The 27,550-nt window shown below is 34.3% G+C and overlaps 1 protein-coding gene across 1 annotated transcript; it reads right to left on the bottom strand.

Annotated features, from left to right (window-relative positions):
- Positions 1-1,808: 1,808 nt before the first annotated feature.
- CCDC172 (coiled-coil domain containing 172) lies at positions 1,809-27,209 on the bottom strand. Its single transcript, XM_039352086.1, has 8 exons — positions 27,081-27,209; positions 26,079-26,164; positions 21,867-21,983; positions 20,881-21,046; positions 18,612-18,713; positions 16,484-16,586; positions 4,474-4,561; positions 1,809-2,491 (listed from the first exon to the last, which is right to left on the bottom strand). The coding sequence occupies exons 1-8, from the start codon at positions 27,157-27,159 to the stop codon at positions 2,459-2,461; spliced, it is 774 nt and encodes a 257-aa protein (XP_039208020.1). The 5' UTR covers positions 27,160-27,209; the 3' UTR covers positions 1,809-2,458.
- Positions 27,210-27,550: the final 341 nt, after the last annotated feature.

Below are 27,550 nucleotides of genomic sequence, written 5' to 3'. Positions count from 1 at the left end.
TTTATTTCTTACCACTTTAGTTATGACCTTCAAAGTCATAAAACAGATAGAGGCAAAATGGTGCTGTAAACATCTCATTTGGCACCTAACAGACTTTATGCTTGATCTGATCTTTTTGTTTTTTTTAAAAAATGAGAAATTAGCAGGCTCTAACAAGGCATCATGATCTGGAATGGGTTTCCTGGTGTTAAAATAAACCACTTAATATAAAACAAAGTTTGAGCAGATTAAAGTATGCTCACAAGCCCAGAAGGAAAAAAAAAAGGAAAGAAATTAAATTGGAGTATTCTGGTGAGCTGGAGAGAGGAAATTAAAGGAAGCTATTTTTTTTTTTATTTTTTTTGCTGATATACTAATATTTCCTATTTGAACTTGCCTACTGTTGAAGAAAAATCGGGTCCAGTTCCAAGCCGGGAGTAAATAAAATGAAGGCTAAGACACTGGAAATAAAAATGAAGGCTACTTAAGAAAGAAGGTTCCTGTTTATGGATGAGCAGAACCAGCAACAGTATGAAGTTCTGAGACACCTGACCAACTGGAGCTGAGAGTAGGTGGGTTTTTATACCTTCTTTGGGCTTTGTATTTGAGGTGCCTGTTCCTGTGCAATGTACTTTGATCTGAGCTTGAGTGTGCCCTTTTGGTATTCTAATGGTGGGGGTTAATCCTATTATGTCCTAAAGGTCCTGTCCTGTCCTTGGAGTTGGATGGGGAATGTAAATTCTTAATCCCATCAGTTGTGGTTGCTGAAAGTGTTTTGCTTATGAATACTGTGCCCCAGTATTTCTGAATGGATTACCAAATCTGCATTTCTAAAGAGTGGCCTCAGGTTTCTGCCTGAGGAAAGGGAGACTGGAGCTGGTTTCTACCTTCCTTAAGATTTTTCTCCTTTAGGGGAAATATTCTGTCCTGCCTTTTTTAATATTCCCCAAAATATTTCATTCTCTGGGGAGTGGGTACTGACTCCCTACATTACCATTTTGTGAATAGATAAGCTCCCCCCCCATTTATGCACTTTATGAGAATGGCCATAACATGTCTTCAGAATTCCATTAGTGTGTCTGGCTCTAAAGATTGCTGCCCTTTGATCAAAAACTAATGTATGATGAAATATCCATCTTTTGGATTGAAAAGAAGCTGCAAAAGTATTATTTAAAACAAGTATTTACAAAGACTGTTAAGATGTTTGGAAGACCAAATATTTTTGTGAACAGCTTGTGGTCTTCCTACACTACATGGAACAGATGTGAACTTCCATGGAATTATCAGGGTTGGTTTTATGAACCTTGCATGATTAATTAACCTTTTATCTTTCAGACTATAAATTTAGCCTAACATTAAACAGAGGTACAGAACAAAACTGAATTGGTTCAATGCAAACTGTAATATAAACTGTTAGGGGCAAACTTTCAACTTTTATATAATTCAACTTTTATATAATGTATATAAAATTTTATATAATTTTGATCTTTCATGTATTATATTATCTTTAATTGCCAAAACAAATTGTCTTCAGGAATAGTTTAAAAATTATAATTGCTCATTAACTAGGTAATGGTTACAGACCAAACAAAAAAGGTTACCATAGTAAAACATGCATAACCATAGCAATGCATAATCTGTACACAGTATAACAATATAACATAACTTGGCCATATTTATTTATTATCACAATTATTTATATGTTGCCAAATTGATCAATTGTATATTACATTAGAAATATACAATTAACATGTGAGAACTTTTATACTAAACAGTTTAGAAAGATGGAAATTTCAAGCTGGTGAAATGAATTGAAGTACCAATTGTGAGCATTGGTTAACCCCTCCCCCATGAAATATATATTAGTATAAATATTGGCTATTTATGTAACAATTGATTTCATAATAAAAATGATAAAGTAGCATGGCAACGTAAGTACAGATATGTGAAAACTGGAATAAAATTACATTGGAGATATTGTGAAATTCAAAGTTTCACAAGTTATTTAACCTTAAAGAAAGGAAACATTTAAATGTCAGGAGAAACTTATTAAAAATAGCAAGTTATACTGTCCCAGAAGCATCAGCTTCATTTATATTTTCCAACTTTTAAAAAAACTATACTACATGACAACGATAATGTCTATGTTCTGTGTGAAACTGTTAATGCCTCTGTCACAACTGATAAAAACAGTATGTAGACAGGTTTTTACTGTTGAATATGGGAATGGGAACATAACCAAGGAAAAATCCCACTGTGCGAAAAGAAAATGATTTGTATACAGTTGTTAGACATTTGTGGTAATAAATATCCAGAAGCAAAGATACAATATGTGTAGTGAAAAAGCAGACTCCTTGCTCTGCTAGCAGGAAAAGCAGAGGATGATAAATTTAACCAATAAGGATGATAAAAGTAGCATTTTTCCAAATACTACAATATTCTGCTCCTCTGACATTTGAATCAGTTCAAAATACGTTATTTATTTGGCTGAAGACTTTTTTTGTAACAATTCCTGCAAGGGAAGAAAAGAAAAGAAAACAGAGTGGGAATAATTAGTTGTCTGAAGTTCCTTGCTCCTTACTTTAAACTGAATAACAAACTAATTTTTACTTGATATTTACTAACATAAACCTGAATCCCTAATAAATTCTGCAGAGTGCTGACAGGTTGAATTGTAAGCAGAAAGGGGTGGGGGACTTTGCCCTGCTCCCCATCACTACTGATAGATTATTTATGAAAGAGACAAAGGAAATAGTCTGGGATCTGCAAGTCATTTTCTTATAACTGCTTTCTTGCATCTAGCATTTGATGGAAGGTTTTGATTTCATGAGCAGCACATTAAAGGAAGCCAAGTTATCTTTTGTCAGTTTGAATGTGATGGAAGACTTTGTTCTCTCTATCATTTGGAACAACTACGAGGTAGATTGCAGGTATCTCTTTTATTTTGCAGATGAAAGAAGTATGTATGAATAACCAATAGCTGGAACTGTTTTCAGCTTGAAGGGGAAGAGGGAGGTTGGGAGTTCTATTATTTTGTTTTGGAAGAAAGGGATTTCTACCAATTAGAAATGTACTAATTAACTACATATTCTAGTGATGAAATAAATAACTGTTATATAATAAACTTATATAATAAGCAATGCACTCCAATAGCTTTATCTAGTTACTTAAATCACTTCTGTGTCATCCATCTGTCTCTGCATCTTCAACCAGTATATAAAGGGTTTCTCCTTGTGTGTATTACAGTTGCTTATAGCTAGTGTTCCTGTTGCAACTGGAAATGTATACAAAGATGAGGCTGCTGTTCTCTATAGCAACTGTACAGATGAACCTCAATTTACAACCATAAAGACCTTCCCTGTTATGGCCATTAGGTGTGATGGTTGTAAAGCAGGTCACCCACATGACTCACCTGACATTACAACCTTGTTTGTGACATTTGTTATGCAAACACCAAGGTCATTAAGCAAACCCATTGTTTACTATGGGGTGTTTTTACTGAAAACTGGAAATAAATATTTTTTGACAAAAAGGTTGTAAATTACAATCATGTCACCATGGCTGCTGCAAACAGCTGAAAAGATAGGTTGGTGGTGAGGTGCCCTAAATATGGTCCCATAACCAGGAGAACGGGGCTGGCCATTAGAACTCTGGAACGAGATTATAAGTACCTTGGGGGGGGGGAGATTTCCATTCTAACTTTAAGTGGTCTCTAAGAAACCAGTTGTCAGTCAATGTATGTGTAGAAGACTGTGAAAAAGAGACTAAAGCTGCTAAGGGCTAGATAGGCTGAATGAGAACAGGGTTAAAAGTCTTGATGATTAAGATAGAGAAGGAAAAGGAATAGTAAAAGTGGAAGAACAACAAATTGCCCAAGTTACTGTACAATCAACTTCTCCATCCTGTAATTTGGCCACCATTGCTTTAAAAGTGAAATCCTATGCTATTTTATAATTGAATTTTCAGTTATTTTAGCTGCTGTGGTCTCTTAATCATGACATCAGATTGCATTGCTATGAATATAATTGCCTCATGTTCCCATTTATATTGTGGTCTGCCCATTGTTTAGATTGCTCTTTCACGGTCTTACAAATGTTTAGTTTGAAGCTGTTACACTAACAAGGACTAAAGGGCTCAGATATTCCAGACTGAGTTGAATGTCTATCCTGAACAATGAATTGCATGAGGGCACTGAAAGTAAACAGACAGAATTACCCAAGATGGAAAACAAAGACCAATCTGATTTCTAAGGATAACCTACAAGCAATAAAATGGATTTCCTATCTTTCCAGAAACTACTTTTGAGCAACATACTGATTCTAGTAAAAGGAGTGACATGTGTATAATGGGAAATACAGATAACTGTCTATAAGGCCTGTAGATCTACCTGCCTGATAGTACACTATTTATAAAGAAGTATTTTATGTGCAAGATAATAGAATCTATTTCCCCACCTCACACCATAATGATACATGTTAAGTTAAAAGAGTGTACCATCTGCAGAAATTCAATTTCCATTTGAAGAGCCTCACAGGCATTTTCCGTTTCATCGTCTTTATAATTCTCCAACTGCTTTTTAAGCCTGTGCCAATATTAAGAAAGAAAAATATCGTGTCACCTGATATGGTGAACTTGTCAGCTTCCTCTTAACTGCAAACCTAATCCTCATTTAAGCTTGATTATCTTAGCAGGAATTTACAAAGCTGCCCAATAATTGGTGGGTCATGCATTAATATACAATTATAAATTGCAACCAAAATGTGTTATGAGGTAACAACTATATTCAACACCCTAGAAATCACAAGGCAGTTTCAGAAAAAGATTAGCAGTATGTAGAAATTAAAATAATTTGGGGAGCAGGGGTAATGATGTTTATGTCTTAAACTTGTATTACAGATCTTTGTATAATTTATTCTGGCTGGATCTCTCAAGCCTTGGGAGAAGATGGTTGTTTATCCCCCTTTAGTTAGTTTAGTTTAACCAAAGATTAAATATTTGTTCTTGTGGTCAGCCATATTCTTTTTTATATCTGTTATTTCATTTATAAACTATCCAAAGTCATTGGGGAGTCAAGTAGCCTCAACATTTAAATAAGTAAATAAATCTACCATATAATCATATGATAACAATGAGAAAAAATGTTCTACAGGCATTGGCTTCAGAATATTTTGCTAGAGTTATAAGCTTCCTATTTTCTGTTTTCATTCTGCCACAAGACAAAAATATGTCTATACGATGGCTGGGTAATGGCAGCTCAAGCATTTTTATGGTACTTGGCTTGATTCATTAAGCATAGTGTCATGTGAAACGACTTCCTGTTGGCTTCTCCACTGACTTTGCTTGTTGGAAGCAGGCTGTGAAAGTTACAAATGGCAATCACATGACCCTAGGATGCTGCAACTATCTTAAATGCATACCAGTTGAAAAGAATTCTATTCTGTTCTGTTCTGAGCAGAACACGGCAACAAGCTTAAATTTTATTGGAGAGTATTGAATTCACATACAAAAACGTGTAGGAGCAGGACAATAACATTTTCAAAACAAACTTTTAAAGATGAAGCATAAGTCTATCCTTCCTAATAGATTGCTGATAGAATCGTAGTTCAGGTGACACACTGAATATTTGTCATAAAATGTCCTTAATGTTCTTTAGTTGCACATGGCAAGTTATTCTCAAAATGTTATTCATAAAAAAATTCTGATTTTTCTGAAATAGTTTGAGAATCAGGTTACCTAAATTCATAAAATATTTTTTTAATTGCAGACTAGCCAATTCAATTTTAGAAAGAAAACACCTTATATACCACAGTTTACTTAATAATACAGGCTATATAAGGGATATGTTTGAACTAAATCTTCAAAAAGAATTTAAATGTATAATGCATGGACATCATATTACATGAAATGTTTTACTAGCATAGAGATTACTTGAAAAGTTAATTGAATGAGTGATACTAATTCCATTGGTGACAAGTTAATATATGATCTTATAATACAAAGGGCAAATTTTAGTGGTACCATAAGTTTAAAAAACCTTCTGAAATATGGGAGTTATATTAAATTTATTCTGGCTTTCTTTTTGCAGCCTCTGAACTTGTCTTAGAATTTCGACCTGATAGAAGGATAGAAGACAATTGAAGAAAGACAACAGAAAAATGAATAGAAGTGAGAAAAATAAATATTTGTAGCATCTCTTCTACAAGAAATTAAAAAGATCTAAAAACCAAGAATCCACATGCAGTATACTACCTATTATGTAGTATGCTGCATGTGTAGCTTAAGTAGATACTTGCTGGACCAAGAAAAGGCTATTTCAGATCATTTAATGGCCCGTAGTATATGCAGCAATAAAGTTATACTGCACTGCTTGTCATACTTGTCAGGAGACTGCAGAATGAAAGTTAATTATAAAATTGTATCAAATCCATTCATAATAATAGGGGAACAAGAAATCCCAGAAATTGGGATTTTGTGAGTGCTAAGTGAGCTTATATAAGAAAGTATTGTGTTCTGGGTACAGTATATCAGTTAGAACATGGGATGTTGGCTGAGACTTTATAGCTATATTAGATACTAATGAGATTCACAAGCTTTCTGTTTAGAGAATGGTACATTATTGCATGAATGCTACTTCCATGCATACGGATTCTGTTGAGCGTAATGGTAGCATGCAGTTCTGAATTAAAGATGGCTATTTTAATGAAACATTAATTCAAAAACTAGTTTCCCTGTAAGTATGCCTTTATCCAATGTAGATTTTTTTATAAGGCAATCTATACCCTACTGGCAATTGTGAGAAAAAGGATCAAGCAGCTCACAGAGAGTCCTCAGTAATATACTCACTAATAAATGAGGGCTGGAGTATACTTATCCACTTTCCAAGATTACTGTCAAACTCCTAATCATAGCACACCAAGGAAGTTGGATTCACAGTCTTATTAATGAAGTTTAGTGCCAGAAAAAAAGCAGTTAGGTTATGAAAACTAGATAAGTATGTTCTAGCTTTCATTTATTATTATAACACTCCATGATCATTCCCCCCCCAAAGGACACATATGCAAATATTATGCATATTTGTTGGCGTTAAGCATTCATGTACACAAACATACCATGTTTCCCCGAAAATAAGATCTGTTTTTTTGGGGGGGGGGCTCCAAAAGAGGCACCAGGTCTTATTTTGGGAGGGGGAGTCTTTTCCACTCACCTCTAGTACCGATAGCCCAACCCAGTCAATCCACTTCTGCAGCTGATGGAGCAGCTTCATTCTGCAGCTGAGAATGGAGCTCCGGCCTGCATTTCGCAGTCAAAGTCCTTTCCAGAAGGCAACTGTAGCTGAGAATCGAGCTATGGATTCAGTCCTTAGCTCAGTTCTCAGTTATAGAGGCCTTGAAGAACCGAGCTATGGATTGAATCCATAATTTGGTTTGCGGCTGCAATGGCCTTCTGGAAAGGCTTCTGACTGTGAAATGCAGGCTTGGGGTAGCTGCAGAAGAAGTGGACCAGCAAGGAGAGGCCTGGCTGCAAGGTAAGTGGGTGCAGGGCACAGGGGGCAGTTCCACACCCCCACCTAGCTTGATGTTTAGGTATGTGCTTCGCCCCAAAACTAGGACTTATTTTTGAGGTAGGGCTTATGTTAAGCCCACCCCCAAAAATCAAACTAGGGCATTTTCAGAGTAGGTTTTACTTTTGGGGAACCATGGTAGATAGATCACTTTTAGCAATTCTGATACAGGAGTACAGTGGTTCACAAGGTTAGGATGTTTAGCTGACAATTGGACAGACTCGTGTTCGAGACCCAATTGCTGTCACAGTGTGCTCCTATTATCCAGTAGTTTGAAAGCAGGCAACTGCAAGTAGATAGATAGATAAACTTCGGTGGGATGAAAGGATCAGCTGGGCTCTCAACCCAGAAGTGTTTTGATATTCCTGACTCAACTGTAATAATAGTAAGACAGATTTTAGAAAAATTATTATCCTTTATTTTACTTGAAACTAAGCTAATATTCCCCAATAACAAACAAAGACTCTGAACACAAACATTAAGTTAAAGAAAACAAATTCTCTCATCAGGCCAGTTTTTTCAAATCAGAAGAAATAAATCCTGCCTAAGATCTGATTACAGTTCTTCATATTGCTGCAGTTTATTCTGCTATAATGTTCAAATTTCAGGGACATATTTTTTCATACATGAAAAATCTCCTAGAGGTATAAAATCTTCTCACTAAATTCAGAATAGCTAAAAATGTACATATTATGCATCAACTGTGTGCCTGGATGTCTAAGTAACAGAAGCAGTTGTGAATATCATAGGTAACAAAACAGGAAACCAAAATACACAAGCTGCAGTTAAAATATGCAGTAAAATGGGTAACAACTAGGAGGAAACTGGTTTAATTAATTTAAAGAGTATATTTATGCAGGGTCAAATAATCAGTCCCGGAGGTTTGTAAGAATATATGTTACATATCTGCAGTCAGGAAATCACCATATCTAACCTCATGTGACTATATCTAACTTCATTGAATAGGTATGATTTATGATCTCATCTAGCAGGGAAGCTACAATCTGTAGTTTTATCAGAAACCAATGATTTGGACAAAACAAAAGTCAGAATATTAATTCCTTCCTAATGTCTATTTAGATTGCAACTCATTTGCTTGAAGTAAATATGAGTTTCAACATATGCCCATGTGTTGAAGAGCTACTGCTGGTCAGTTAGGTAACTAGTGCTAGTTTGCTCTAAAGACCAACTTAATATACTTGGCAACCAGTCCCCTCCAGAGCAATCACTGCAATATTTTTATAGATTACCATAGTCATTATCCTTTCCTGACCTGTTATTATAAGACCCACAACCTGAGTGAACAGTTTTATAACAGGGTACATAATTGTTGCTCCAGTAGGGATCGGTAATGCACACCAGATTTGCCTGTTTATCACATCATTGCATTCTTATTGGAACAAGCCTGGAATTTACAAGCAGCAATTCATCTGCATGTGCCCAGAATAGAGGCAACTGGCTTAGAAGAAGAGAAAGTGTAAGTTATCTTTCTCCTGTAATGATCTTGTTTACTCAAATTCCTTTCACAAAGGACTCCTAAGCTCCATCACAACATAATCTCCACTGATTGTCTCTCTATGGAAATCAGCTGTAGTCAGAATTGGTCACAACATTGGTAGAATGGCAGTCACTGTTTGAGTCACTGTTTATTAAAGCAAGTAGTGGGAGAAAATTAGTCCAGGATAAGAGAGGCAGAAGAAGAAACTTTAAAATGACAGATCATTGAGAAAAGGGAGATGAGAGACAAATTAGTCTAATTCTAAAGATTTCCTCCTTCATGCTGCTTGTGCTCTGCTATCAAACCTTCAACCTGGATTCATAAAGAGGGGCTGGGTAGCAATTTCCACATGTGGAGGGAATGATCCAATAGGTCAGCTGGAGAGAGTTTGTTTTGTCCTCATAAGAGAGTAGGGAGAGCCGAGTGTGTGACAGTTGGTGAAGCTGATCACAATCTAAATACAGATAAACAGCCCATTTAGATTTGAATTAGAGGCAGTAAAGAGAAGATACAATGGGGCTCAAGCCCAGGAAAGAATGAAAAGAAAGAAAGGAAACTGCTCCATAAGATTTTTGCAAGACAAATTAGGATGTTGAATTGTATAAATATATTTAGGTTTTAAAATGATTTAGATTTGAAAAAGCTTGCCTGGCTGTTGGGTGACAGAAGGGAGAGATCATTTTCCAATACTACTCAATGTTTTAAAATCTACAGGGAATGACAAATGGATCAACAGCTTTTCTAAATTAAGTTTCCTGTATGTGCATCTGAATAAAGAAAATTATTCCCACGTGAAATTCCAACATCACAATGTACCCTAGAGTAAGTTTTTATTTTTGGATGACAAACACTGAAACTGGAGTCCATAATAGAAACTCTGACACATCTCTCACTTATAATGGTTCTATTGTGCATTGATATAAAAAGTTTTAGGAAATCAAAGAGCAGTTGTCATTACAGAAATTCATTCTGTATCCCAGAGATTACTCCAGAGATGAAAATTTCCTTGCTTATAAAATTAACATTAAATTAAATTGAAAATATTTGCTTAAAACCAACACAATCATGGCCTTAGGCAACCTACCACTAATATGAAGGATTTGTTAAGCTCTAGTGGAAATATTTCCTTGCAGATTTTTGTGAATGCAGTGTTCTTTGTTATTCTATGGTTTCATTAATATGGTTTCTTTTCCAATAATAAGACATAAAAAATATTTTAGATTAATCAAGTAAACAGAACCCACATCAATGAAATAAAAAGCATGATATTCCAATGCTGCAGCAACTCACATCTCAATCAGAACAATTCTTCCTACCTAATCTGTCTCTAGAAAGGAATTATTTTAAAACATGAGAAAAGAAACAAGAGACCAAAAATGGAGTAGTGACATACAGCTCATCTGTCTGAAAATGTAATTTAGACGTATACATACTAGGAATATGAAAACTGCTGTAAATCATGGATGTGAAAATACAAGATTTGAAGGGCTGGGGCAGGCATGTTAAACTGCCGGCCCGTGGGCCGGATGCATCATATTGAAATCGCACCTACTCCATTGCCGACAATGGGGAAAAAGTCGCATTACGTTGCGCAATATCACATGATGTCGCGAATTTGACATGCCTGGGCTGGGATGTAAAGATTGAGTCCTTTATAACTGAAGTAATACCTAATAGAAAAGAGGAGTTCTAATAAGAAAATTTAGTCCAAGGTCTATATTTATCCTTTACCAGATCAGATCTCCCTCTCTGGGGCTCTCATATACTGAGAAGCAGTCAGTAGTGTTCAAAACCGAGCTTTCTCACTGGTATCTTTTCCAGCTTGGGACCTAGAGTGTCCCCCACAGAGAATCCCAGATGCTATTCTGAAGTTCTCTGAGAGGAAGCCTGTTATAATCTGCAAGGTCAAATTACAGCTCTTTCTAGTTATGGTAATATTTTAGTATAAATGTACTCTATATTTAATTATGTGCCATCAAGTTGTTTTTGACTCCTAATAACCAAATGAATAGATTTCTTCCATTATGATCTATCTCTAGCCAGGCCTTCAACATTATACCAATTTCCACTGTAAATAAATCCATCCACCTTGCCATTGGTCATTTTTCCCCCAGCATTACGGTCTTTTCCAGAAAGCTAGCTGGGGAAGTAATGACTTACTGACTTAAATTCATCTTCTAGCAAGAGAGGTTCTGGTATGTGAGGAATATTTTCTAAGACAGGGGTCCTCAACCTTGGCAACTTTAAGACTGAGGAATTCTGGGAGTTGAAGTCCACAAGTCTTAAGTTGCCAAGGTTGAGGACCCCTGTTCTAAGGTATATTATCATGCCAATTTGCTTTAGAACCTTTTTCTGGGTTCAGAGATCTTTTCCTTGTTCTTCCCTGCCTGTTTTCCATTTTCAGTGTCTTTGCAAATGTTATTGTAATACTGCTTCTTGTCTCTTTCTAATAGCTCTCTGAAGCTTTTTGTTAAGCTCATCTCTGAGAACTTTTTCTTTAATGGTGTTAGGTTCCCTTCTCTTGACAATTTTCAGTTTGTTCTGACATCCAGTTTGCTTTCTTCTCTTTCCTCATTTTTGGTAGTTTTTCACCTTTATTGACTTATTTGATTAATTACTTATTTAAGTACATTCAATAATCCTTCTGATTCTGAATCATGAGATTCAGGACTTCAAAGAGATTCCTGATATTCTCCTTCAAAATGGTGGGTTGATATTCAACATTGTATTGTGGAAACCAATTGTTCTTCAAACATATTTAAAGAACAGTGACAAAACTTGTTTGAAAGTGTTTGGAAACATTTTCTAATATATGCTATATTGGTAATTAATTAGTGAATGAAAAATTATGTGAATTGACTTTCCAGAATTCAACAGGTAGATGTATGTTGCTTTTAAGATACATGGAATTGCTCTAAGCAAAAGGAAGTAGTTTTAAAATATGAACTATATTGAATATGTCACCTGCTTATTATAGCATTATATATGCCAATAAATCAAATCATACAATGGAATTTCAAAAAGGACACTAGCAAATCAAAACAGCTAGTTTAAGCTGGTATTTCCTGAAGCAAACTTCATTTTCTAACAAAACATTGGCATCACATATACTGCAAATAGAAAATAGTTAATTGATTACAATACTTTTCTTTATTCTAAAACTATTTATATTGAACAAATACATTTTCCTAAGAATAAAAATGTGCTTTATGATATATATTATTTTTGCTTTCACAACTAAGACCTTGAAGCTGTGTATGTTGTTAACGCTTTCTTGAAATGTATTTGTAGTAAACAGAAATCTAACGATTGATTTTTCAGGGCAGGAAATAAGGCAATATTTTGTGCTGGCACATGACCGTATAATCCAGAAGGGTAATGGCCATTTTTCAAAGCAAGCTATATCCCAGTTTCCAGGCTTTGTGGATTTTTGTTATCAGTGCATTTTGTTACTGTAATGCTGCTTTTGGACTAGTTGACCTACAAACCTCCTGAAACTCTCCTATGATGCTTGTGTAAACTAGTGTTAAATTAAAACATTTTGGAGTAAAATAGCTGCTAATATATAATCCTTTTATTTTTCTCAGCATTTTAAGGATTTCTTTATATCCTTAATATTATTTTCCTTTATTAGCATAATTGTAGAATATATCTATTTAATGTGTGTTTTGCTTTAGAAAGTATCTTGAAAATGCATTTTGATGCTATCTTCCACTTATATGGTTTTATATATGAGGATAGTAGAGGGAATCAGAATGTTTTGCTAACCTAGTCAGATTTTATAAAGACCTCTATAGAGTAATAGTTAATTTAAAAGCTTCTTAAATTTCAGTAAATAAATTTCTTTCTCTTCCTTAAAATATTTTCATTTTGCTATATAAAACAAGACAATGAATTCAAATGCAGACAGGCATAGCATATATCATGTCTCTGGTCAAGGCTTACTATAATCTTTGGGCAAGATCACAGTTTTTGCTTGAATTGCTAAGGTGAATATTTTAGAAAATGTTATAGTAAATAACCCCCCCCCTTTTCTCTTTTCTCTCCAGTCTTTGAAAAAAAACAAACCCATAACATATTTGGTTTAAGGATCATGCCAAAATATGGAATGTATTTAGGCTATTGGGCATAGCAAAAGAGCTGATTATTCTTCTGACACTAATCTTTATATATAAAAAAGCTATTGTAAGAGTTAACATTATTAAAACAGAGTGATATAGAATAAGAAATGAGACACTGATTATGTAAGTAAGTATTTTCTGAAAACTATTTAATTTGTACAGGCAATATAGTATGACAGAGTTCAAAAAATGGGTCTGGGTTAATCTTAAATACAAAGAGGGAAGAGGTTATGTAAACCACGAAGCCTTATTTCATCAACTCTATGAAAAATCTCAGTAATTTTGTTACTGACCACAAAACAATGAAAATAATAGTTTTATTTTCTTGGTTCAAGAATAGTTAAAGATGGATATTGTTTCAGAGAGCTAAAGGAAAAATCAAAGACAATGATTAACTTAAACAAAATTGTAAAGGACAATGAAATTTCTTGAAAAACAAAAATCAAAATATATTTAAAGCAATTATTTTTCCAGTGGCAAACCATGGGTGTGAATTGTGGCCAGTGAAAAAGGAGAGGAAGAATATATATTGCATATCACTGCATTATGGATTTGAGGATGGTAATTAAAATATTACAGGCTGTAAGAATTAAACAACTGCTCCTGAACAGGACCAGATTGACTGTTCTCCTAAAGCTATGTTCAGCAAGTACTATGCACTACAAGTAAAAAGTCTGTTTGAAAATAATGAAAGTAGAAAGAAAAGACAAGACGGATGTTAAGGATCAAAAGATTACTGAAATATCATTTAAAAAGCTGCACATTATCACTAGGAATAAATATAGTGGACACCAATTCATACATCTACCACAGGTTAGGTCTAATTTAGTGCTAACTTATTAATTAACTTATTTGTTCAAAAAATAAAAATCTCAATTAAGAAGATTCCACACTGTTCCTGGCCTAATAAAATAAATGATTAAACATTGGAAATCATTTAAACAACGAATGAACTGATAGGAACAGAATTATTTTTCTGCTGAATTTCTGCTTCTCAAGTTTACTTATATCTTCTTCAGTCAGTGCTGGTTTGTCACTCATTATGTATTCCTTATCACACTGAACGATCAGCTGAAAATTTGTAGAGTATATAGCAAAAATGTAATGATAGTTAATGTAATTTGTAATGATTCTTGGCACATGAGAAGGTATCATTCAAAGATTAATTTCTTCATCTCTAAATATGTTGCACAAATCTCTGTCCTGGAAGCAAGCTTTAGACATTGCAATGATTCATAGTAGAGACTCTCAAATTTCTCTTGAATTCAGCTTAAAATCCTATGTAATAAATTCTCAGGTCTATTTCTCTTTCCTTCTTCTCCAAAAGCTATTGTTTTCTTCTCTCAGCATTGCTTTTTCCTCTCTAAAGGCTAAATCAAGTTAACCTCCAGCTAGACAAGGAACAGCAGAAACAGCTCTCCAACTTTATCAGTCAAAAACAAATTTCCCCCGCTTCACCTTCTCTATAAAATTCACAGAAGGCCTCAAGGATTCTTGAGAAACATCATTTTCTCAGCCACAGGAAATAACTCTATGCCTGCCTGCCTGCCTGCCTGCCTATCTATCTATCTATCTACACAGAACCATTATTCTGAAATGAAGAAATGAGGGAAGAAAAAGATAGGTGATTTTTTTTGGGGGGGGGGGTAATGTTCATAATAGTTAGAATTAAAACTTTTTAGGAAAGGGAATGACCCTTAGACCTCATATATAAATCAATCTACAAAGTTTTCTGACCTTCTGGGTATTTTTTTTACAGGTATCAATATGGATTCTTGATATCATCCATGCAGAATTGCTGAAGCCTATACCACCATAACTATCACAGCCTTATGTCAGATATTTTGAAAAAAGTACATGGCCATAGGTTTGGAAACAACCAGTGTTCATTCCATCACCAAAAAAGGACAACTCCAAGGATTACTCCAATTACTACACAATTCCACTCATAATTTACACTGGCAAGATTTTCCTTAAGATCATACAGCATCTAGTGCTGCCCATCAATAAGGAATTACCAGATGTTCAACCTTGTTTCGGAAGGAGTCATGGCATTTGTGACCATATTGCATGTCTACACTGGATCATGAAACAAATATATCAAGAATATCAAAAGAACATTTACATGTGCTTTATTGACTACAATAAAGAATGATATAGAAAAGGGCCACTGGGCGCATTGCAGACGCAGTAAGGAAAGAGAAATAACACTGTATTGCTGTTCTTACTATCATAAAAAGGCCTTAATAGCAGCTCTAAATTGTATTTGGCCAGAATCATCTTTCATATTCCTCCAGCAGTGCTCTATATTCCCTTTTTTAGAGCTACTATTTGCTTTTTGAATAATGTGCACTTTTGAGTTTTAATTTAATTAAAAATAGTTTGTCCATGGTTTCAAATGATTGAATATCACTTAAAAAAAATCAATAGAAATTGTGGGAAATCAGAGATACAAACTAATAGAGTTAATGTGCCAGTCATACAAACATAACTTAATTTACACAGTTAAGCAGGGTAACAGATTAATGAGGATAATTAATCAGATAGTTAATTAATAAAAGTTATACACAGATCCTTTCTTGTTAAGGGGAAAACATAAAATGCATGATTTTTAAAGATAATACAGGAGCGCGCAAAAAGTTTAAATTATAGAAACTAAAATTGTTATGTTAAGTTTCATATATACCACTTCTATTGTATTTATAAACCTTTATTTTACATAATGTTCATTAATCTGAAAAATGATACATCACTTTCAGTTTTTCTTGCAAACATATCAGTGTTTTTCAAGTATATACCCTTTACATCTTAGCTCTGCTTAAACTTTTTTTTAGCCCTATCACAAGGGTTTAATTGCAAATTCTAGGATAGTAAGTACAGTAACCTTGATCCTCAGCACATGTGTACTTAAAAGTCAATAACACTTTCCTCGTTATACTATACTGAATGTGAAATGATAGAATAATAAAAAATACTCTAAAGGAAGTATATTATTTAGAAAAAAGATGACAATTTCATTCACAAAAGTTAACTTACCATAATAGAATAAATAATACAAAAGTGAGTTGTAGTGTATATTGTATCATAGGCTTACAGACCTGAAACGGATCTTATCATTTAGAGTTTCTTTGTAATGTATGCATCAACAAATCATTTTCTCTATCTACACACAAAAACTGAAGCAAGGTATATTTATAAAATTTTATTTATGTTTCAACCTCTTGTGAAGATAAGAAAGAAAACCTGGCAGAAAAGAATCCATTATGCTTGGCAAAAAAGTAAATATTTAATACAACTTGCTACATTATAAAAGAGTGTCTTTACCTTATATATTCTGGATCGGTCTGAAGTTTTTCAGAAATTGTTATTTTTTCTAATTCTAAGCAGTTTGTGAGAGATTTAGTTTCTGCTATTTCTTTTTCAAAATCTAGAAAAAAAATGACAGTTTATAGTTTATAATAAACTATTATCCATTTATACTAGATACTTAAAAAACAACAATAAACTCAATAGATTTGTTCTTTGAGCAGTTCCAGACCAATGGTGGAGTACAGTCTCCACATACCAAAATTCCAAGGTTCAATTTGCAGTTAAACCAGATTAGGGGCAAGAAGGTTTCATCTGAAATCCTGGTCATTTCTGGCAATGAATGCAGACTCCTGAATGTCAAGCATAGAAGGGAAGGGTCTGGGTCAGGAGGTACAGGGACATTTTGCATGTCCTCTGTTGGATATAAATGACTCCACCTGCCTAGACTTATAAAACAAATAGATAAAAGCAAGGATTTACAGCCCAAATGGGAGTAGTGGGTATCAGGCATGGGGATTTTCCTTAGATCAGTGATGGCGAACCTTTTAGATACTGAGTGCCCAAACTGCAACCCAAAACCCACTTATGCATCATCGAGTGCCGGGTGGGTGTGGCCCATTGGGTGGGTGTGGCCAATTGGGTGGGCATGGCTGCAGTGGTAATGGCAGACTGGGTGGGAGTAAAATGTTCAATCAATCAATTCCAACTTTGCAAGAACTTTTTTTTTCCCGTTAGAAGTTGAAATTGACTGATTGAACCTTTTTTTTTTGCACATGGCGGCAGAGGCCTAAAGCGAAAAGGTTTTATAAAACCCAGCTGAAGGCCTAGGACTGGGGCGATGACGCGCGTGCCCACAGAGAAGGCTCTGAGTGCCGCCTCTAGCACCCATACCATAGATTCGCCACCACTGCCTTAAATGCTTAGAATGGGTGGAGAAAACAATAAGAAAAGCTGGTCTTTGGAAGAAGGAGCCTTTTTGCTTTAAGCCCCGGAATAGAAAGTTAAGCAGTTGCAAACAGAAGGAAACAGCAGCCAGCTAAGTATGTCCAAAGCTACCACAGTCAGAACAAATAGAGCTAAAGCAGCATCAAGGTCAGAAAAGGACAGTAGGATTTGAATGAGTCCAAATCACCACCAGTAAAACAGCAACAGCAGCAGCCTTTGAAGAACTTTTATATGGATTAGTAATGTAATGCCAGAATCAGTTTTTGGGCGAGGCTTAGCAAGAGGTCTGTAACTTGAGAAATGCAGTAGGTAAGGTTATCAAAAAAGCCCTATAGACCATGGGGGAAGCTACCTGGACTACTAAGAGACCTATCTGGACAAACTACTCTAGTTGAATCGAATATAGTAGCAGCTAATTACAGAAGAGGTCTAGGGTAGAGCTCTTACTGTCAACTGCTAACTAGATTGAACCTCCTGGGAAAGTGAGGTGTATGCAATACAGCCCAGGAGGAGGAACTTCATAAAACTTGTGATACCATTTGCCTGTGTCTTTTCTATTCACAACATACCAATTGTAGCAAGTCTTAATATTTATAGAAAGAATAGTTCCTGGAATTTATGATTCAGCCAGTTGAACTGGCATTGGTAGATTCCACTTGGGCAATGTAATATTGACTTATATGAATCAATAGTTTGAACTAAAAATAGAAGAGAAGCTTTAAGAGAGGAAGCTCAGGAGATTGAGCTTACAATACACTTAATTTATAAGGTTAAAGTTAAATTAGGATGTGATTAATTCATAAAACTAATTGATAAAACACAATATATGTTAAATCTGTTGATAATAAAGAATGAAATACATTTAACAGTATGAGAGTAAAAAGCGAAAAACCAGAGCTTATTTTGTGGGTTCCGTTATAATATCTTATAGAAAAAATGAGAAGCTATACTTCATTTAAAAAAAAAAAAAAAAGATTTCCCTTTTTAGCAATAAAATTTGCTAAAATTGCCAAGAAGTGCAGGATAAGTTATTTTATTTGTTTATTTATGTCTTATTATGTAGTCATTTTAAAATAATTGAATATATGATATTTTTTACTTTCTCATAAAATGTCTTCCAGTGAGGATAAATTTCAAACTCTATTTCTCAAATCATGCTTGAACATTAAATCAGCTGAACATCAGGTAAGCAACATACCTCTGAGTTTCCTCTGTAGAGTAGATAAATCCTGCTTTAATTCATTCTTCTGTAGATGAAATCTTTTTAATTGAATTGTTTCATGCTCCATTGATTCTATTTCTAAGAAAGTAATAATTTTCAAGTTAGAAATCTATTAACAATGTAATCTTTATTACAAAACTTTATGGCATGCTCTTTCTGAATATTTTGAAATAGAACTATATAAAGAAACTAATAAAATCTAGTTCTGCAAGAAACTATATACAGTATACTTCTGCATTTAATAATCACATATAGAATTATTTCCAACTGATACAATATATGCATAATTTAACTATTGCACAGGATTACATCTTATTCTTTGTGCATTTTTATTGATAGTTGTACATTTATAGGAAAAAGTATATTAATTTGAAAAATGTGACTAATTGGAACCTAAATGTGAACAAAAAATAAAATATCAACAACAAAACAATAAGTGTTCAAAAGTTAATCTCCCAACTAAGAGAAAAGTAATAGAAGAAAAACACTATATATAATTTCTTTAGTAGCAATGATGCACTGCAGATGCTGTTTTAGTTAATCGTGTGTTGGAGAGCTAATAGCACGGTTTGAATCATGTGAAACACTAGTTTAACTACTGCTTCTCACTGGTTCATTTTAAAATTCACATTTTCTCATACAAGAGTTTGCAATTATATAGCTTTATTTGAATAATTACCTTCATATAAAAATGATATGAAAATTAGTGTCTGCCTATCTAAGTCATTTGATGGACACATTATGTTGTATCAAACTATTGAACACGCTACCTGTGAAATTAAAGTTTGCCTCTATTCACTTTGCTTTCAAAAGTTTTTTTAATACAAATTTTATACTTATTTTAGTAAATGTGGTAGTTTAATGTGGTTTTGTTTTGTATTTTTGCTGTAAGTGTTTCTAAGCACAATAATGTTTCTTATCCCAAAGGACATAATATGGTATCCTACTCTATTAGTACTTGTTGATCAAAGCAGTATATAGCATATGATTCAAAATTTCCTCCATTCCATGATATTATTTAAGAAAGCATTTCTCAGTTAGCAGCAGGAATGGTTTTATGACAAAATCTGTAATTCTTTCTCCTAATAATTAAAACTTTTTTTAAAAAAAATGTATACTCAGTGTTGCATTTTTTCATGTTTATTATTTAATGATATGTCTTTTCTTTGGGGTGAAGAAACTTTTTTTGGTGCTTTTGATTTTCTGTTGGAATAATTTTACAATCTAACATCTTTATCCAACTGTCAGTCTGTAACACTATATGCCACAAGAGAAAAATTGTCCCAATGTGGCAGTTCTTAGGAGTTACATATCCTCAATGAACTGGTAGACCTTCTGCTGCTAGATGCTGCTACTGCTACTGCTGTCATGAAGCTTTCTTGTGTGCGACTGCTGCAGTTATCCTATCAGCAATATTGTGTGTTGCAGCTGCCATCCTTGTTGTGGTTAATATTCAGTGTTCATAGAGAAGGCAATGAAAGAATGTCAGTGAAGCTATCCTGAAAAATGATCAACTTGACATGAAAAATGATCAACTTGTCTGCTATCTATGCTAATTACAGCTCACACTGACTCTTAACTCTCTTTGGGATTTGCAAATGTTAAAAAAACTCTCTTTGGGATTTGCAAATGTTAAAAAAAAATTACAAATCAACCTTTATTGTCAAAGTACAACATGTGTACAATGAGATTGGCTGAGCCTCCCTTTGTGCACCCCCCCAACACCACTCACAGTGACAGCAAACCCACCATCTTATTACACCATGTGAACTTATTGCACAATGCACCGGCCCTGCAAGTCTATCATACATGGAGTTATTTCCCATTCAGGAGTCTGACAGCCCATGGGTAGAAATTGTTCTTCAGCAAGTTGGTGCGGCTGGCTATGCTTCTATATCTCCTTACATACAACTAATATTGTTTTCATATTCTAGTATTTATTAAGGATGCAGTAGGATACAATAACAAATGGAAGATTGGAAGATAAATAATAATAACTTAAATCTAGCCTCCAATATATCCTACATAAATACAATAGAGTGTCAAAATCCACAGTTAGTTTTCTGCAGCAGATAGGAAGCTTCAATACTGTATAATGTACCATTTTTCACTTTAGGCAAATTGTTGTAATAAATAAAAATTTTAAAGTCTGGAAAAAATATAAATCTATTTTGCCAGAGAGTTTTAATACAAACATTTATATTCTCCAGTAATGTAAGATAAAATGTTTAAACTGAAGGCCTACCTTTTCTCAGAAGACTTTCCTTCTCATCTAGTTCACATATTTCAGTCTGGACTCTTTTTTTAATTACAAGTTCCCGATTTAATATTAACCCATATTCATTATTAAAATTTTTAATTTCCTTCAAAAATGTTTCATCTTCTTCAGCAATTCTTATCTTTAGATTTTTCTTATTATGTCATAAAATTAAAAAAAGTGTAAATGAAAAAATTAACCTTAAATTATTTTTAAATATACATTTTGATATATAGAAAATAAATATTGAGGGATATGTCAAAACACTATAACACCTACTGTACTGATCTTAGAAATGGAATATAAACATAAGTATATGCATTTTAAGAGCATAAAAAATATTCATCTTATATTTGGAAAAATCACTTATTTTTGATGCATGGCCTAAACTGCATTTTCTCATAAACAATCTCAACTGATTTCAGTATAATTTATTTCAAAGTACATTTCCTTATAAGAAATATATTTTATGTTTGTTAATATTACAAGAATAATAGCAACCACATTCACTGAAAACTGCCAGCATGAAAATGCTCAGGAAATAAGTAGCATTATATCCTTAATTGAAAACAGAATGAATTGCCTTTCTCTTAAAACAATCTATCCTTTTAAGCTCATATCATTTGAATCAAGAACTTAAATTCCTTAAGAAGAATAACATAAAGTTATTTTGCCTTGGGTTCCTTCACAGACCTGCCTACCCACTTATCTACCTACCTGCTTAACTTCAGTAACCGATAGTAGCAATTTATTAGTTACTAATAATAATATGATTGTGTTAAATAATACATTTATTTATTTTTTTTATTTGTGGAAATAAATTATCATAGTTAATTGTAAAAATCAATTATCTTGAACTTATGGGCTCGAAACCCATTAATTGTTGCCTCATTAGAACCCCAAATCTTTGGGCTAAGTGTAATTCTAAAAAGGTTGAATAGTACATATTTAAAATGCTACCACTGGAAACATACATATGCTTCAAGATTAATATTCTTCTGACTTAGAAGATCAGCTTTTTGTTTTTCTAAACTCTCTTTCCGTTTTTTGAAAAGTTCCAAGCTAAAGAGCTTTTCAGATAGCAACTGAGCCTATAAACAAAACAAAACAAAACAAAAAAAATACTAGTTGAGAAATTAAAAACAAGTGGTATTTTTTATGGTTTTTTGTTAGACAGAGTTATACATATGAAGATCTTTGTAAGATTTTAAAAACCAATATAAACACATTTTTAAAAAAATGTTATTATCTCTTAAAAGTATGCAAAGCAATCTTAATAATATATGGTCAAATCACCACAAGCTATATTCATTATTTCCCTACTTGAGGTAGAAATTTAGTTAAAGCTTAATGCATTCTGAATTTAACACTGTGTGATTTAACAAAACTCAAGACTGTATTACTTATTTATTTATCTAATATGTATTGTGGTTACTACAGTTAGTCCTCGACTTACCACAATTCATTTAGTAACTGTTTGAAATTACAACGGCACTGAAAAAAGTAACACTTACGACTGTTGCAGCGTCTCCACAGTCACATGATCAAAATTCAGATGCTTGGCAACTGACTAATATAACTAATGCAGATTTACATACAAGTAGCCCTTGATTTACGACCATTAATTCAATTACTGTTTAAGGCTACAGTGGTGCTTAATAACTTGACAGGACATGTCCAGTCCCTGAAGTTATGGCTATGGCAGCACCTCTGTAGTCATGTGATCAAAATTCAGGTACTTGCCAGCCTGTTCACACTTACGACCTTAGGAGCACCTCATCTCTCCCCCTCCCACCTACTGTATCTTACTTCCTCGTATGCCCTTTTGGCTTCCTGTACTCTGCAGCTCCTGCTGTTCTAGCTGACCTTTGCCATTTTCTTGGTCCCAATGCTGAACATGCATGCCTGACCTGACCCATTGACAGGCAGTTGCTGACTGCAAGAGGCCTTCTTCCCCAGGTTGCCCATGACAGTTTCCTTGCAAGACCTCAGGAAGATGGTCTCATGTGACCCGAAACTGCCTTGCCTGTTGAGGATATGCCTTCTCAGTGGGAGCAAGAAGATGGCAAAAGTCTGCTGGGAAACAATGTGTAGTATGCCGGGAGGCCTTGAAGTGCAAGGTGACAAAGGTGACTATGTCTGGGACCAATCTGGGTAGCTGAGTTTTTCCAGGGCAACTGTGTCTTTTGTCATGCTGCTGGGGCAGATGAGGTTTCCAGGGATTTTTGCAGATTTTCATTGTGCTATGGCTCAGAGGCTTCTTGTAACTCTGGAGCTGTGGTGCACCAATAGGCTACTGAGACACAGCATGGTAAGCAGCCCTAGAGCTATGCAATTCTGGGGCTGCTTGCCACCCTTCAGGGTTCAGGGTGGCCAAAAGGGCAGAGATGGGTTGGGGAGATAGGCAGTGGGGGAGCTGAAGAGGAGAAAGTCTCTTATCTTACCAAGGCTTGGGGCTGGAAGGGACAAAGCCTGAATGGCTTAGATTGGGATGAGTCCTTAAAAACCTCTGAAATTCAGTTAACAATGGCAATGAGGAGTGCCAAGATTGCCATCACTACATGATGTGCTCGTGTGATATTGCATTTTATAAGCATATCATGTGGAAATTCTGCTCCCATTTTGGTTGTAAATCAAGGTCTAATTGTTTAAATAGCATTTAAGGCTAAAATCTAGTTCAAGGACAAAATAGATTAGAAACAAGACTTTTGATTTGACATGTGTGGAAAGCCAAATATATTTACACTGACAAATTGGGCACAGTACTCCAAGGTATCATCAGACCGCATATAAGTAAAAAAAAAAATTCTCTTATGATATTCAACCTCTGTTTTGGTCATGTAGGAGAAAAGCACCCTCCATTCCAACTGACCAAAATAAATCAAGTCTTTTTAAAAAGGTAGGGATCCTGCATTTAGATAACCTTTCTATTTCAGAAGAACTTGAGATGCAGATCCAAGTTTTGTCTTCCAAACCTCTTGCTGCCAAACTTTCTCTCTGGTTCAATTCTCCTTACATTTGAGACTGCTTGATTGCAAATGCCTTGGAGATAGCTCACTGTCAAGGAGAAACCGAACATTCCATCTCCCAGCCAGGACTCACTGTTAGTAAAGGACTTTGTCTCTTTGGTCATTATAGAAATGGGACATGCTGGCTAAGGAACGACTATATTTATATTGGATTATACTGGTGAGATCAGCTGTGTCCTAGACTACTTACGCAATATATTCTTGAGAGCAGCATTTTTGAAAAGAAAGTACTGAACCTTGAAAGGTGAAATGCTATAACTCAAAGTTCTAATTACATGCTACCTAGTTTTTCACAAGAACATACCAAAAATGTATACTTCCTTGCTCAAAAGCAGTTCAGCCACATGAGCTTTTTTTCTCTGTGTTTCCATATATATTTATAATGTCTTGAATGCATGAAAATTAGAAATAAAATTTGTAGAGCAATCCAGAAATGCAATTTAGAGTGCAGTCAACTTAATACACACTGCATTAGAAGAACATATTTTGACTTTTTTCACTATCCCAAAACTGATAAGTGGTGACAATTATAATGGTGAACTGAATTTATTTCATCCAGCAGAAGTAATGCATATTGGCTTTTCCAGGATTGTGAATGCATGCATAGGCTTTTGAAAAATAAATTGAGCCAAATATATAAGTTAATGTTCATTGACCTTTACGTAATTAATTATGTGAGTTTAAAGTTATAATTGGTTTAGGAATGCTTTTCTAGTTTTCCTCATTTGTAATTCATAGTAATTGTTTTCCCACTTTCACCAACCTTCTGTATCTGCCATAGTAACCAAAACTGTAAATCAGAATGAGTCAATAGCAAATTAGCGATGTACACGTGGAATTATGATTGTCATAAATTATTTTATAAGCAGCAACAGAATGAATGTCATTGCCTGGCAAAAATGGCAATAGGGTTCTTGTAATTTTGCAGAAAGGACAAGGGGTTCCTGTTCTGTGACCATAGTTTACTGCTAAATGAGAGATCCTGAAAAATTCAAGAATATTAAAACACATTATTTTCATAAACTCTGTGGATTCTGTATATTTGTATTATATCTTCTTAACTTATTTATAATCTTTAGCGTTGAACACAAGAGATATTTAAAAAATGAGATATAACTGGACAGTCTTCTAATTGAAAGCAGATTGATTTTAAATAGTTTTAGACTTACAACTAAATAGGCAGTTATAGGTTTTATATCTATATGATTTTTTTACTATTGAAATGAAATTACAGAGATGGAAAATTCTGAATCCTGCCTCAGACTAATCTAAAAAAACTCCCTTGAGTTCTTGCGATTGTGATTTCTCCTAATTTTTTTTCAAGGTGGTCTGAAAAGATCTGGAAAAATGATCTGCCCATTTTTTTTTGAAGAACTCTCCAATGGAAACATATGCAATCAAAACAAATTCTAAATTTGCAAAGAACTGAAGTAAGAAAAATTTGGGAGTCTTCTAATGCTTATTTCTTCTTTAAGAATTCCTGAAAGTCTTTTCTAAACATGCTTGAGAGCACTTCTTATGGTTCCTTAAATGATAACTGTGATAAGTTAAAACATAGCTTATCTTATCCTCCTCTAGAATAGCTGCAAGGATGATATCAAAAAATTGTTTTTAGTTTCAATTATTCACATATTAGGTATTGCCAAAACATAATTAATAGATAATATTTTCTGTTATCTGGTTCATTTTTGTCAACACTTTGACTGAATTTGATGTCCAAATTTAACCACTATCAAGAAACATGACAAAATTTAATACCAAAGATAAGAGAATTTTCCTTCCTTCCTTCCTTCCTTCCTTCCTTCCTTCCTTCCTTCCTTCCTTCCTTCCTTCCTTCCTCCCTCCCTCCTTCTCTCCCTCCCTCATGTGATATTATATTCTTTCTAAATTTGACTAGGAAAATGTCCAGAATTTCACAATCTGAGCATGCAAATTGAAGGAGCTTATGTTCAGTTCATGTATATCTTCTATGCTTTTACAATAATCCTGTTGAACATTGCTGATACTATAAAACAGAGATGCTCTGCACACTAACACATATGTATCATTATTAATTCCACCTGTTTTTAATATAAATAAGTTGATATATAACAAAAAGAAAACAGTAAAAGATATCAAAGGTTAAAACATTAGTTTAAAAAAAACCATTACTCTTACTTCAATTTCCAGTTTTTGTTTTTCTTCACCAAGTTGTTGTGTAATTTGATTAGCTTTTTCATGATTTTTGCTTATCTCCTGTTTTACTGCAATATAAAATTAACATTTATACATCAAACATATTGTCGGAACCATGACATTGGATGTTCTTGCTTTGACACATATTTGGAAACAAACTTTCTTTTTTCATAAACATGAAATAGTTAAAAAAATCTCAAAAATATTTGATCAATGAACATTTTATGGTAGCAAATTTATTATGAATACCACGGTGAATAAGTCAGCACCAATCAGTTTTAGGAAAAATAATACAATCTTTTCTGAACCCAATAGACTGTCCTGCATTTGGAATAAGATCAATCCAGAGAATAAAAACCTACAATAATTTTGGTGAACCAGGAATCTTTGAATACTCTCCCCCCACCCTCTCTCTCTCTCTCTCTCTCTCTCTCTCTCTCTCTCTCTCTCTCTCTCTCTCTCACACACACACACACACACACACACACACACACCATTTTTCCAGTTCTCTCAAATCAGTCCCAAATCCCTACAGAAATAAACACTTTACCATCTGGCAATTGAACAATACAAAGGATTGTTAGGATATCGTAATTCTTCTTGATTGCTGTGATGTTCTTTTATTCAAGTAGTTAGTCTCAAAGGGACATTTAAAGTTACCATGTTGTGCCAATTTTTTTTTTAAAAATCCATGATTTTGAAACAGCAGGAAAGTTTGATCAGGAAAACTTGGACAAAATGAGTACCAATAATAACAACAATAGCAACCACAGCAACAACAAAAACTGTGCCTCCTTTGAGTAGTAACTTCTTACCATCAGATGAAGTAATCTGTGGCGCTTCTATATACTGGCCTCTCTGGATTTATATCACAGATCAGTCTGAAGCAGCAAGCCTGCTTTATGTATTTAGGCCTCCCCGCTTATAAAGATGCCTGTGTAGTATCTGTTTCTTAATCTTAATTAAATAAGGGTAGACCCTGACCTTGATGCATCAGGCACCTCTTTTCTTCAGCTTTCTGTTCTACGAGGAAGATTTGCTGGAACAAGGAGTCTAGGTTCATTTTGATACTTTGGGGTGTGAGGAGAGGAAAAGAGTAATTGATTTGCTGTATTTTGGCTGTGGAGCTACAATACAGAAGCCTTTTCCCCAGAGGTCATAGAGAGAAATCTGGACAAAACCACATCAGACTGCAGGTGTGCGTGTGACTTTAATTTTGCACTGATTAATAAACAAAGTCCAGCATCTATTAAGCTAGCATATGACAGAAGGTTAACTAACTCTGGCCTGGCTATGTAATGTACTAAGGCCCAAGAACTTTTTCTGATGGGTAAGGTTTTAAGATTTCTCCCTCACCTTTAGTTTAAAGTGGTACCACCCACATGCTACTCCCTCCCAGGACTGTTTATTTGTTAAATTCACTTGTATGGCTGCCTAATTCAAGCCAAGTAATT

Source organism: Crotalus tigris, unplaced genomic scaffold (assembly GCF_016545835.1).
Source record: "Crotalus tigris isolate CLP2741 ecotype Arizona unplaced genomic scaffold, ASM1654583v1 scf7180000017536.10889498, whole genome shotgun sequence".
Lineage (NCBI taxonomy): Eukaryota > Metazoa > Chordata > Lepidosauria > Squamata > Viperidae > Crotalus > Crotalus tigris.
The sequence above is the reverse complement of the archived record's forward strand: the minus strand, read 5'-3'. Positions and strand labels throughout refer to the sequence as shown.

Bases quoted from the DNA above. Each gene is read 5' to 3' on its own strand.
- CCDC172 (XM_039352086.1), bottom strand. From the start codon at position 27,159: ATGAACCTAGACTCCTTGTTCCAGCAAATCTTCCTCGTAGAACAGAAA. The intron at 21,984-26,078 runs GTAAGAGTAATG...TTTTGTTTATAG, and splicing joins AACAAAAACTGGAAATTGAA to GCTCAGTTGCTATCTGAAAA. The intron at 21,047-21,866 runs GTATGTTTCCAG...TGACATAATAAG, and splicing joins ATATTAATCTTGAAGCATAT to AAAAATCTAAAGATAAGAAT.